The sequence below is a fragment of the Panthera onca genome, chromosome B3 (genome assembly GCF_046562875.1).
Source record: "Panthera onca isolate mPanOnc1 chromosome B3, mPanOnc1 haplotype 2, whole genome shotgun sequence".
Lineage (NCBI taxonomy): Eukaryota > Metazoa > Chordata > Mammalia > Carnivora > Felidae > Panthera > Panthera onca.
Genome location: NC_138344.1, coordinates 53,177,337 through 53,191,557, shown reverse-complemented (window position 1 = coordinate 53,191,557; position 14,221 = coordinate 53,177,337). Strand labels below are relative to the sequence as shown.

The 14,221-nt window shown below is 41.8% G+C and overlaps 1 protein-coding gene across 2 annotated transcripts in view; it reads right to left on the bottom strand.

The window, feature by feature from the left end:
- SPPL2A (signal peptide peptidase like 2A) overlaps positions 1-10,904 on the bottom strand; it is a 52,542-nt gene extending 41,638 nt beyond the window's left edge. The window contains exon 1 of one of the 2 annotated variants that reach the window (XM_078448606.2): positions 10,559-10,904. In XM_078448606.2, the coding sequence (XP_078304732.1) occupies positions 10,559-10,624 (66 nt within the window). In that variant the 5' untranslated portion in view covers positions 10,625-10,904. The remainder of the gene's footprint in view (positions 1-10,558) is intronic. The other variant, XM_060618535.3, reaches the window with a different exon arrangement.
- Positions 10,905-14,221: the final 3,317 nt, after the last annotated feature.

The window sequence follows — 14,221 nt, the reverse complement described above, 5'->3', positions numbered from 1 at the left end:
CTTACAGCAAGTCAGTCTCGCACTGACCTTCATGTCCCTGTCTCTTGGGAGTACATCCATGCTTTACATTCTAGTCTCTAGGTAGTTCCAACCATGGGCATTTGAATTCCTAGCCTCTGTTCCAACAGCCTCCTGATGCTGACTCACCAGCCCAGTATTAACCTACTGAGAACAGGCCTGCTCTACTCCTGTCCAAGCTAATAGCGCAGTTCAAGGATTCTTCTTCGACCCTGGTTCCCAGGTTTTATGTCTTCCACCTTTCTTTCTTCTTCAAAAGATATCTTCTAGCATTGAATCTATTTTCGAAACTTAAGTCTTTACATATGCCTTTGGAAAAGAACAATTCTAGCTAAAAATTTATCTAACATACTACCACCTACCCTATATACATGTCATTCTTTGGGTCTGCCAGAGCTCTGTACCTTGGCCCATTGTCGCCTGACCAAGTATAGCTCTGAATAATACAATGTTAATCTTTTCCCATGTGTATATTTAATTCCCTTAAAAAGCCTCAACATACTTGTCAAGCATGGTTCTTTTTTCCTGGAGATTATGCTCAGTATTCTGTGCAGCAATTTCTTTCCCTTTATTATAGATCAGTGCTTCTTGAACTTTAATATTCTTTTTTTGAAAACTTTTTTTTTAATGTTTACTTATTTTTGAGAGAGAAACAGCATGAGTGGGGAAGGGGCAGAGAGAAAGGGAGACACAGAATCTGAAGCAGGCTCCAGGCTCTGAGCTGTCAGCACAGAGCCCATCACGGGGCTCAAACTCACAAACTGTGAGATCATGACCTGAGCTGAAGTCAGCCGCTCAACCAACTGACTTTTTAAAAAAAATTTTTTAATGTTTATTTATTTTTGAGAGAGAGAAAGACAGAGAGCATGAGAAGGGCAGAGGCAGAGAAAGACGGGGACACAGAATCCATCTCAAGTCGGCTCCAGGCTCTGAGCTGTCAGCACAGAGCCCAACACAGAGCTCAAAATCTAGAGCTGTGAGATCATGACCTGAATAGAAGTTGGACTCTTAACTGACTGAGCCACCCAGGCACCCCTTAAACTTGAATGTTCTTATTAAAATGCAGATTCTGATCCAACAGCTTTTAGGTGGAGCTTGTAATCATGCATTTTGAACAAGCTTCCAGGTGATGCTCTGATACTGGTCCACAGAGTACATGGGTATATACTTCATCATGAATAGCAGTGAAACTCACAAGTCTTCCAGACATTACTGAGATCCTCCTAGGAATTTTCTCAAGAGGTGAGTCACACTGTACCTGCAGTCTGCTGTTATAGCCAATGTTCATATTTTGGCCAGTAGTTCCCCCATCTCACCCAAGAGTTCCTTCAAAACTCTTCAGTATATGCATCACTGGGTCCCAGCTTCCCCATCCCTTTCTACATCTGTCAATTAAACCAGGCTCATGTTATTTGTATTGTTATCCATTAGATATATGCAACCCTTCAGTTTCAAGGGTCAGTGTGTGAATGTAACTGTAATTCTCTCTCCAATTAACCCCCTGGCAATCTTCCTACATAAAATCTACAAATTAAATTATTTCTGTATTTTTAGACACCAAATACAAGAACTGGGGCTTGGGAGCAAATTTTGTTAATAAATAGAATTTATCTATAATGAAAATGAGTAATTAAAAAAAAAAAGCTACATTCCTAAACCAGAAGATATAAAGTTGCAATTATGTAATCACTGAACGGTAAATGCAATAGGAGCAACAGTCACCTATCACCCTTAAATCACTGCAATGTAGCGGGTATCCCTTTCTTTATAAACATCTTTCTCTTTACACAGTTACATAGTTAATAGCAATACAATAAAAGAGCTGAAAGGGGTCTCTACAGGAAAGATAGAGTTGAGGTTGTGTGTCTTGAGTGACACACTCCGAAGTTAGGCCTAAATAACTTTCTAATCATTCACTATTATATATTTTCTATGCCTGTTTTCTTCCTGTTAAGTTATATAATCAACAACCTACATTGTTTCCATTCCTACTTCCAGGATTCAAAGTTTAAGGAAATGATACACTGGAAGTGACTAGACCCATACCCATAAAGATTAAGCGTAATCTTAACTACTTATTTAGTGGCCCAGTGGGTGCTAGGACATTAAATAGGTATTCACAGGAACTCAGAGGAGTCTATGGGCCATGGTAAAAGTAGAGCCAGCATCATTCCTTGCACTCAGAGAATCTGGGGATATGTAATGTTTAGGGGAAGAGGTATTAGGTATGGGAGACATTCATTTATTTGATACTTTGCAGTCTATGAGATGCTAGGGGAGACAGCAGAGAATGAGTCCAGTAGAGTTTCTCCTTCATGGGGATTATATTTTACTTGTTACCTAGATCTATCCTTCTGCTTGGTTTTCCCTAAGTAATCTTAGTACCTAGTGATATAACTCAACTGTTACAGAATTTATGATTTACACTAGAATTCACAAATTCAAGTAACTACAAGGCCAGGCAGGTAATATAAGTGCATAAAAAGTTGATCTAAGGCCATAGTGCATAGTAACATTTGGCAAATTCTGACCTAAAAACAAAAATTTTTAACAAAACTTTAGTATCTGGGGATAAGGGTCTGTACCTGGAGACTTTATGGTCTAGAGTTTTGTAAACAGACCCAATCTCAGGTGATTTTTAATCAAAAAGGCGATCAAATATATAATAAATATGACTTCTATCTTTAAGCCCTTTCTTATGAATAAATTTACAAATTTATCTGATTAGTCTTCTGATGTATTTTTGATTTACAAGAAAACATTAATGACCAACTTAGTGGAAAAATATCAAGGAATGTCTAGAAATCCTGGGTTCTACTTGTCTTTTTCAGGCCTTTCTGTATGAACTAGGACAAGTCATACCTTCTTGAACCTTCTCAGGATTATTTTGAGAGGAGATGCATGTGTAGATGTTACATTTTCACAGCCATCAGTGACTTAGAAAGTAAAGAGTGGGATGCAGAATCCTCAGAGATAGCTCAGAGGAAAGAAGGCAAAAAAAAAAGTTGTGAAGAATCTAAAAGAAAATGTCTAATATCGGGCTAATATCGGGCTACCATAACAAAATACCACAGACTGGGTGGCTTAAATAACAGAAATTTATTTTCTCACGGTCTGGAACCTAGAAGTTCAAGATTAAGGTGCCAGCATAGCTGATTTCTGGTAAGGGCTCATTTCCTAGCTTGTAGATGGCTGCCTTCTCACTGTGTCTTTACATGGCTGGGAAAGAGAGCAAGGCAACAATCCCATCATAAGGGCCCCACACTGATACTGCATCTAAACTTAATTATCCCCCAAAGGCCCCATCTCCAAATACCATCACACTGGGGGGTCAGGGCTTCAACATAAGAATCTGGGGCACAAAATCCAGTCCACAGCATTTTGCCTCAGGGCCCCCAAATTCATTTCCTTCTTACAGGCAAAAAAATACTCATTTCATCCCAACAGCCCCCAAAGTCTTAACTCAGTCCAGCATCAACTCTATAGTCCGAAGTTTCATCTAATATCATTTAAGTCAAATATGGGTGAAAATTAAGATACAGTTCATTCTAAGGCAACATTCCTCTCCAGCTATGGAACCAGACAAGTTATATGCTTCTTTTTTTTTTTCTTTTTTTAATGTTTACTTATTTCTGAGACAGAGAGAGAGCATGAGTGGGGGAGGGGCAAAGAGAGAGAGGCACACACAGAATCTGAAGCAGGCTCCAGACTCTGAGCTGTCAGCACAGAGCCTGACGTGGGGCTCGAACTCACAAACCGTGAGATCATGACCTGAGCCGAAGTCAGTCGCTCAACTGACTGAGCCACCCAGGCACCCCAAGTTATATGCTTCTAAAACATAATGTAGACATTAGCATTCCAAAAGGGAGAAATCAGAAGGAAGAAAGTAGTGACAAGACTCAAGCAAGTCCAAAACCTAGCAAGACAAATTCCATTAGGTTTTAAGGCTCACGAATAATCCTTTCTGGCTCAATGTCCCACCTTACAGGCCCACTGGGGTGGCAGCATCACCTCCATGGCCCTGTGGAGTCTGGTCCTCAAGGCTTCCAAAAGAAGCCATAAGGGCTGTTGAGACTGAGGCAGTGGCCTGATGGTATCTGAATTGCCTTTGGGGTCATTTCTCCTTCTTGAAGAACAATCCACGTTCACAACCACAGAGCTCCATCATCCCATTTTGTCAAATCCAAGAAGTCCAACAGCCTTTCTTCATTTTGTCCAAAGTCTGTATTTAGTTCAAACTGGCAGTATGTTTGCTCAAAAATCCTGAAACTCTTTATCAGATGGTTTTCTAGCCACACAGTATTCTTTGCAGAACAAGCTTCATTTTTTGCAATATGGATGGGCTGAGAAATTTTCCAAATCTTCAAATTCTAGTTATTTTTTCCTTAACAATTCCTTCTTTAATTCTTCTCTCTCCATTTGCATTTTACTATAAGCAGTCAGGAGGAATTACACTGCTCCATTAACACTTTGATTAGAAATCTCCTCAGCTAAATATCTAACTGCACTGCTCACAATTCTTCCTTCTACAAAACACCACAACACAGTTCAAAGTTCTTTGCCATTTTATAACAAGGATTGCATTTCCTCCAGTTTCTAACACCACATTCCTCATTTTTGAGACTCTACCAAATTGTCCTATTTCTGGCAAGCATCTCAAACCTCTTCTAGCCTCTACCCTGTTACAAAGCTGCTGACACAGGTTTAGGTATTAGTGAAGTACCCCACTCCGGGTACCCAAATCTGTCTTAGCTTGGGCTGCTATAACAAAATACCAGAGTTGGTACCTTGAACAGAAATTTATTTTTCTCACAGTTCTAGATACTAGAAGTCCAAGGTAAAGGTGCTTTCTGGTAAGAGCTTTCTTTTTGGCTTGTAGACAGACACTTTTTTGCTGTGTCATCACATGGTGTGTGTGTGTGTTGGGGGGTGAGTATTAGGGGAGAGAGAGAACAAGCTCTCGGTTGTCTTTTACTTACAAGGCACCAATCCTTCACAAGGGATCTACCCTCTGACTTCATCTAAACCTACTTATCTCCCAGAGGCCCATTTCCAAATACCATCACACTGGGGGGTCACGGCTTCAACATATGTTTTGGGAGTGGTGGAGAAGGGATACAATTCAGTCTACAACATAACAGCTCAGCATGTCTCTGATAACTTGGGTAGCAGAACATACTTCCTTTCCTCAGGAGCATGAGAGAAGAGGGCAGAAAAGAAAGAATTAAAGAAGATTCTTTGACTTGGTGTAGTATACCAAAGGAATGCAGATTTCAGCAAGAGATTTCTCTGCTGGGGATCCTGATTATCACTTCACTGTAATAGGTTCAAGATGTAGCTATGTAATACTTCAAATTCTTTGAAGTAATGAAAAAATGAACAGAACTTTTGTAAAAACATGGAAAGGATTCAGGATTCTTCAGAGAACTCTGAAGCAATTTTAGAAAACAGATCCAGGCTAAACTTTTCTGATTTTCTTTGAAACATAACTCTGTGACTGAGTCCAAACACTGTGAAAAAAAGGCCTAATAGTTGTGGCTAGGGATGGGGCTTGGGCTGGGGAAGCATGACTGCGAAACAGAATCATGGCAAGGCCAAGAGAGAACTAACTATCTACCACACACTCTTCATTTCTAGACTTAACAGGTTTAAGGGTTTAGAAATCACCAAAACATCAGATGTACTGAAGCCTGAGTTTCACATACACAGTGAGGTCACAAAGATGTAAAGAGGACAAGATGAGGAGGGTAGGCTACATGATGGCGAAAGGCCTTTCCAATACTAAATCCTCTGTGTTTTCTACAAGGATGCGGCAGTGGATTCTGGAGATTATGTGCTGCTATTTTGTGCTGCTTGTGGATGAGGATAGTGGCCCTGTTCTTACATAACTAAAGGGAAAGTTGGTAGCAGTGCCAGCTGCAAGAGCCCAGAAAAGAGAAATGAAATAATTAAACTGGCATCACTAATTCAAATGAACTCAGAGAGGCCACCTAGAGCTGTAAGATTAAGGAAGAGTAATAAACTAGGGCTTCAGGGAGAAAATGGTAAGAAGAAAAAAAATCTGTAAGACTTCAGACAGTGTTGGAGGAAAGGAACTAGGTATCCAGTAAGTAAGCAGAAAGGAGAGAGAGTGCTCCTGCTGTGGAAAAGTATACCAGATTTGAGTTCCTCAGAAAAGGAAAGAGATTGTTTCAGGAAATTAAAGGAAGAAAGGGTCAAGAAGAAAACAAATCCACTGAAAAAGGCTTTACATATCAAAAAGATCTCACCAATGGATGCAAAAATCCTCAAGGAGATACTAGCCAACCGGATCCAACAATATATTAAAAGAATTATTCACCACGACCAAGTGGGATTTATACCAAGGATGCAGGGCTGGTTTAACATCCAGAAAACAATCAATGTGATATATCACACCAATAAAAGGACAAGAACCACATGATCCTCTCAACAGATGCAGAGAAAGCATTTGACAAAATAGAGCATCCTTTCTTGATAAAAACACTCAAGAAAGTAGGGGAAGAAGGATCATACCTCGAGATCATAAAAGCCAAATATGAAAGACCCACCGCTAACATCATCCTCAATGAGGAAAAACTGAGAGCTTTCCCCCTAAGGTCAGGAACAAGACAGGGATGTCCACTCTCACCACTGTTACTCAACATAGTATCTAAAGTCCTAGCCTCAGCAGTCAGACAACACAAAGGAATAAAAGGCATCCAAATCGACAAGGAGGAAGTCAAAACTTTCACTCTTCACAGATGACATAATACTCTATTTGGAAAACCCGAAAGATTTCACCAAAAAACTGCTAGAACTGATCCATGAATTCAGAAAGTCGCAGGCTATAAAATCAATGCACAGAAATCGGTTGCATTCCTATCCCCCAATAATGAAGCAACAGAAAGAGAAATCAGGAGAATCAATCCCATTTACAACAGCACCAAAAACCATAAAATACCTAGGAATAAACCTAACCAAAGAGATGAAAAATCTCAACACTGAAAACTACAGAAAGCTTATGAATGAAATTGAAGAAGACACACAAAAAAATGGAAAAATATTCCATGCTCCTGGATTGGAAGAACAAATATTGTTAAAATGTCGATACTACCCAAAGCAATCTATATATTCAAAGCAATCTCTATCAAAGTAACACCAGCATTCTTTACAGAGCTAGAACAAATGATCCTAAAATTTGTATGGTACCAGCAAAACATCCCGAATAGCCGAAGCCATCCAAAAAAGAAAACCAAAGCTGGAGGCATCACAGTCCCTACTTCAAGATGATTACAAAGCTGTAATCATCAAGACAGCATGGTGCTGGGGTGCCTGGGTGGCTCAGTTGGTTAAGCGGCCGACTTCGGCTCAGGTCATGATCTCGCGGTCTGTGAGTTCGAGCCCCACGTCGGGCTCTGTGCTGACAGCTCAGAGCCTGGAGCCTGTTTCAGATTCTGTGTCTCCCTCTCTCTGACCCTCCCCCGTTCATGCTCTGTCTCTCTCTGTCTCAAAAATAAATAAACATTAAAAAAAAAAAAAAAAAGACAGCATGGTGCTGGCACAAAAACAGACACACAGATCAACGGAACAGACTAGAGAACCCAGAAATGGACCCACAAATGTATGGCCAACTAATCTTTGACAAAGCAGAACGAATATCCAATGGAATAAAGACAGTCTCTTCAGCAAATGGTGTTGGGAAAATTGGACAGCAACATGCAGAAAAATGAACCTGGACCATTTTCTTACACCATACACAAAAATAAACTCAAAATGGATGAAAGACCTAGAGGTAAGCCAGGAAGCCATCAAAGTCCTAGAGGAGAAAGCAGGCAAAAACCTTTTTGACCTCGGCCACACAGGGGGCACATGCATCCCAATTTTTATAGCAATGCTATTGACAATAGCCAAAGCATGGAAAGAGCCCAAATGTCCATTGACAGATATACACACATACATAGACACACACACACACTGGAGTATTACTCAGCAATCAAAAAGAATGAAATCTTGCCGCTTGCAACTATGTGGATGAAACTAGAGGGTATCATGCTAGGTGAAATTAGTCAGAGAAAGACAAATATCATATGACTTCACACATATGAGGAATTTAAGATACAAAACAGATGAACATAAAGGAAGGGAAGCAAAAATAATATAAAAACAAGGAGGGGGACAAACATAATAGACTCTTAAATACAAAGAACAAACTGAGGGTTGTTGGAGGGGTAGGGGTAGGGACCCAAAGGGTAAGGGACATTAAGGAAGACACTTGTTGGGATGAGCACTGGGTGTTATACATAGGGGACGAATCACTGAAATCTACTCCTGAGATTATTGCACTATATGCTAACTAACTTGGATGTAAAATAATAAAGAAATTAATTACATTAAAAAAAAAAAACTATCTTTGGTGAAGGATCAGTTTTGTTTCTGCGGTTATGAGTGCTTCTCTCCATGTTTCAAGGACTGATCCTGCTGTAAAAATACAATAAAAATAAATAAATAGAAACAGGAGGGGCGCCTGGGTGGCTCAGTGGGTTGAGTGTCTGACTTCAGCTCAGGTCATGATCTCACACTCCCTGAGTTCAAGCCCCGCATCGGGCTCTGTGCTGACAGATCAGAGCCTAGAGCCTGCTTCGGATTCTGTGTCTCCCCCTCTCTCTGCCCCTCCCCTGCTCATGCTCTGCCTCTCTCTGTCTCAAAAATAAATAAAAACATTTAAAAAAAAACTAGAAACAGGAAATAAAAATAGATGTACAAAATAATACAACAAAGGATGCCTTTTTGCTCATTTTGCTGTTTGGGGGTGAGCAGGGAGAGGAGATTATGATGATTAGATTATGGAAGTCCAAATTATTTTTATTCCTACAAATTATTGCCTGCATATCTAGCATATCTTTATCCTCTGCTTCTTCCTCCTATAATTCTTTCCCTTGTCCTCCCCACATAGATACAAAATCCTGGAAGAAAAGAAATATACCAAGTCCTGGTTTATGATAAATTTTCACTGCAACATTACTTACATTTTTTTTAAGTTTCCTAATATAGCCTTGTAAAAATTCTTTAAGCTCTAATTATCTTACATAAACATTCTAAAATGAAAAAAAAAAAGATTTTGTCAGTATATTCGCAGTCACTGGCACAGAGCCTGGCATATAATAGATGCACATTAAATATCTGCGGAGGAAAAGACAGTTGCCGCGTCCCACAACAGCCCTGAAAAAATTGTAGGCTAGCTACAATTTAGAATAGGGACGACCTTTAGATTTGTTAAGCCCTTGAAATTACACAAAAATTCTGCTGTCATCTTTTAGTGAGAGGGCTCAGGGGCTTTTGATAAGAACTTCAATGTGAGTTATAAGCAATTGATATATTCTTAAATTAATTATAGTGTTGACAAAAGATTAGTGGGAATGTGATATATAAGGTATATTCCTAAAATTAGCTGAAGTGGCTCAAATGAAAATTTGCAAGAGTGCAAAAACACGCAGACAAGTTGTATATCTAGGTTATAGTTTTATGTGTATTTACATACTACCTGAATTGTTATCTTTTAGACATACCATACATGGCAAACTACACCTCAAAGCTTCAGACTAACACCGCCACTTTATTGTTCTTTTTATATTACACTTCCCCTCCACCTCACAAAGACAATTTTTAGATACATTATCTTCCATGTTCCTCATGTTGCCTAGCAAAGTTATGAATACACCAAAGGCACTTAACTATTTTACGTTCTGATTTTGGTTTTTTAATAAATGTTAAAGATACTTTTGTATTAAATATATTCACTAATAGTAATTCTTTAAACAGCAGAGGATGCAAAATACACTGTATCAGAGAAGTTACATATTCTAATGGAAAGAACTAGACAGGCACACACTATACCAATTCTGTGTCGATAAAGCTCCCAGAAGTTTCCAACCTGAAAATCCCTAAGTCAAATTTCCAAGAAATATAAAAACTGAAACACCAAACACCAAACACCCCGTCCACCCACCCAGGAATCAAATGAGGCGTAGCAGGAACTACAAGAGGAGGAAGACCAAAAAAAAAAAAAAAAAAAAAAAAAAAAAATCATCTGTATTCGAGCAATTAAACTAAAGTGCAGTCTTTGAACCGCTGAACACCCCGGGGTATAATGTTTTTCTTCTTCCAGAGGGTAAAAAAGAGCAAGATGCTGTAAGACGGGCTACACGATAAAACTCAAGAGGTCAATTTAAAATGCCCGGAACAGAGAAAAACTACAGACAACCCCGAAGGTCAAAGTAGCAGGAGGGGTTCCACAGAGAGCTTTCTTGGGGTGGGTATTTCGAAGATTTCGAAGGACGGGAATGGGGGTGGGGTAGGAAGGCAGGAGAAACGAGGCTGAAGAAGGGGCGGCTGGAAGGAAAGAGAGAAATAGGAAGGGGGGCAGGCCGCTAGGGCGCACGCACTGGAGACGCCGGGTAGCGGCCCGGGGGTGGGGAGGAGAAGGGGCAGGGAGACCCGGCCCCGCCCCGGGGAGGCCCGAGCGCCCGGCCGTCCCCCTTACCAGCGGGAGCAGGAAGCCCCAGAGCAGGGCGGTCGCGGCCAGGGGCAGCGGCCGCTGCGGCCCCATCGGACTGCTGGGCGCCCGGCGGCGCGGCGCTTCTCGGCTGGTACAGTCTCCGGGTCCCGCCACGGCGCTGCCTCTGGGGCCGGCACGGACGGGCGCGGGCGGCGGGGCTGGCTGGGCAGGGGCCGCCGCTGCTGCTGGGGCCGCTATTGCAGCGCCGACTTCCTCTTCCGGCCCCGCCCAGAGGACGCGGAAACCCCCGCGCGGGGCACGTGGAGTTCGGGTCCGCGCGCGCCGCCAGTCGGGCGGTCTCCGCGCTCTGCCGTCCCGGTGATGGCAGGCAGCCTACTGTGGGTCTGGGCGTGTCTCTTTCCAGCTGCCTGACCTGAACTCTCTCCAGAGTCCGGGGAAGGGGCGGGGGGGTGTGGAGGGGGACACCGAAGCAACTTTTTCGATACCCTCTTCCTCGTAGGAGTCGCCGTGCGCCTGCTCTATACCCCAGTACCGACGCGGCTGCCAGGGCCAAAAATCTACGTGCGCTGAGCCTTAAGGCATCTGCTTACCTGCAGGTCCCTGTCACTCACACTTACATCCCCAGTCCGTCCACTGTCTCCAAAACCGCTGCGACCTCCGTATCCAGGCCACCGACCTTTCTCTCCTCCAAACTGGTCTGTTGACACACTGGGCAGTGTAAACATAGCAGTCCTAGATGTAAATCAGATCATGTCACTCCCCATCACGCTTGGAACAACATCGAAACTCTATTCTGTCCTACAAAGTGTACATAATATGGTTCCTGTCTTCTCTGACTCCATCTTCACTACTTTCCCACGCTTGCTTTACATCCACATGGGCCACTTTTTCTTTCATCTTTCGTACTCTTCTCAATACCGGTTTGCTGGCGTTCAGTTATCAGTTTAAATGTCACTTCCCCAGAGGAAACTTCCTGACATACCCCATCTAATGTAGCCATCCGGTCACTTTTATACCACATGGCTTACTTTAATTGTCTGCAGAGCACTTTTCACTCATATTCTTATTTATGTGTCCATTTATGATGTCACCTCCCACTTACTAACAAGGAGTGTCTTTGCTTTGTTAACTGCCATATCCCTTGTACCTATAATATCAGGTATAAAGTAGGTCCTCAAATATTTGTTGGATGAATAGTTAATACTGAGCACTGAATAGGATGCTGTCCCTGCCATTCCACTGCTGAGTTTAGCAAGGGACACAGATGTGTGAGCAAACATAGTTCAGGGTGAATAGTGACTCTTTTGTCTGCACAAGATGCCTTGGGAGTATCAAAGGAACACATAAAAGGGATGCCAGGAAAAGTTCCAACCTAAGCTGAGTCTAGAAGGGTGAGTTAATTTTAGCCAGGCAATGGGCAGGGAAAGGGGGAGACTTCCAGGAAGAGTGAACCATTAGTGTCAAAGCCAAAGGTGACATTGGAGGAACTGCAAAACTTGGGCTTGGCTGAAGTTATGAGTGGTGAAAGATGAAGTGAGAGGAGGGGGCAGAGGCCAAATCACAAACAGATTGGGACGTCCTGCTTGGGACTTTAGGCTTCATCCAGTTGTTGGAAAACAGATTAATAATAATTAGAGCAGTGACAACTTCTGGTGTAGAAAGCTCTCTGTGATGGCAGGCAGAGTGGCAGTTGGATTGAAACAGGGCAAGAGTAGGATCCAGGAAACCTGCTGGACAGCTGTGTAACCTAACCCAGGCCAGGGATAGTGAGGGCCTGGAAATGGGGAGAAGGAGGTGGATCAGAAAGATTTGTAGCAGAATTTGGTAACTGAGACGACATGGAAGATGAAGGAGAGGGAAGATTACTAGGATCCTGTCCTGGGCCATTTATTGAGATGATTGCCATGGGAGTTCGGTGGGGGTGGAGGGGAGATAAATAGTTTGGACATGTTTTGAAATACTTGTGGAACATCGATGTCAAATGTCTGTAGGTTGATGGCTAGGTAGGTTGGTCTAAGCTTAGTAGCACAATGAGGCCAGAATACAGGTCTCCTGCCCGTCAATCCTTAACTCTTTTTACACTTTCTAGCTGCTGAGGGCAAGTGAGTTTCCTCTTTAGTAAAATGGCTATGATGGACTAGATGACTTCATCTCTAAATATTCCCTCCTGCCCATAGTGGCACTTTGCCTAGTGAATCTCCAGCATGGCTCCTGAGGCTGTCTAAAGATCTCTGGTTTTCCTGTCTATGTTTATGCCCACTTTTCCTTTTCAATTGGAGAATATTTTGTGCTTGCAGCCAAAGAAACTGTGTTATAGGCTAGTTCTTTGTGCAGTCTCTCTTTGCCTGCTTTAGTTTTCTCAGCTGAGAAATGTGGACAGTAATACCTGTACTGCCTGCCTCACATGATCGTTGTAAAAATTACATGATTTGTAGTGTGAGTAAAATTAACTCTGAAAAAAAATTTTTTTAAGTAGAAGGAGGAAAGGGAGAGAAGAAGAAAGAAAAGAAAAATAGAAGCTATGTTATTGCTGTTGCCCAAAGTATCAGCACTTATGACAAATCATAATTCTTCTGCCAGAATGGTGTCTTCTGGGTCAAAGTCCCTATGCGGGATAAAGTGAAGAAAACTGGGAGAGTTAATGGAAGATTAAAAGATTCTTGTGTGATGACTACTGGAAAGGCTGTTAAAAGTTATTTGGCATATACTTCTGTAACACATGAATCTCCCTGCAAGTCTTATGTATGATAAAGAGTACCAAGATAGGGGTGCCTGGGTGGCTCAGTAGGTTAGGCATCCAACTTCAGCCCAGGTCATGATCTCACGGTTCATGAGTTTAAGCCCCACATTGGACTCTGTGCTGACAGTGCAGAGCCTCGAGCCTGCTTCAGGTTCTGTGTCTCCCTCTCTCTCTGCCCCTCCCCTGCTTGCACTCTGTCTCTCTGTCTCCCCAAAATAAATAAATATTTTTAAAAAATGTTTAAAGAGTACCAGGGTAAGTTTCAGTCATTATTTTTCTTCCATAAATAAAACTATGTATAAAAATCCAATTACAGAAAACAAGTATCATTAGATTACAGATCATTTTGATTTCTAAATATACTTAGTTAATGGAATTTTTTTCCAATGATAACAGATAGAATGTTGTAGGTTGTTGGAACTTATGTTTTCCTCTAAGAGTTTTATAGTTTAGGATCTTATGTTTAAGCCTTTCTTAAAAATCTTTCATTTTACTTATTTGACAGAGAGAGGGAGTGAGTAGGGGAGAGGGAGAGAGGGGAGAGAGAGAGAGAGAGAGAGAGAAAGAGAAAGAGAAAATCTTAAGCAGGCTCCATGCTCAGCACGGAGCCCAACATGGGACTCAATCCTGTGACCCTGGGATCATGACCTGAGCCGAAATCAAGAGTTGAACACTCAATTCTTGAGCTACCCAGGTAGCCCAAGTCTTTAAATCATTTTGAATTGATTGTAGGGTTATCACTCTTTCAGTGGGAGTAATGATTACCACCTCGGTCTCAGTAATTATTTTGTCCACAGATTAAAAAGCTGCTTAGAGTTTCCTGGTATTCCTTTTCTGTAGAAACTACCTGGCTTTGGTTACATGCTTTCCTTCTCTAATACCTGTTTATGAGGCATTTCTCCTTGAGGAGAATATGTCACTTGAATTCTTCCTAGTTTAAAAGAGGG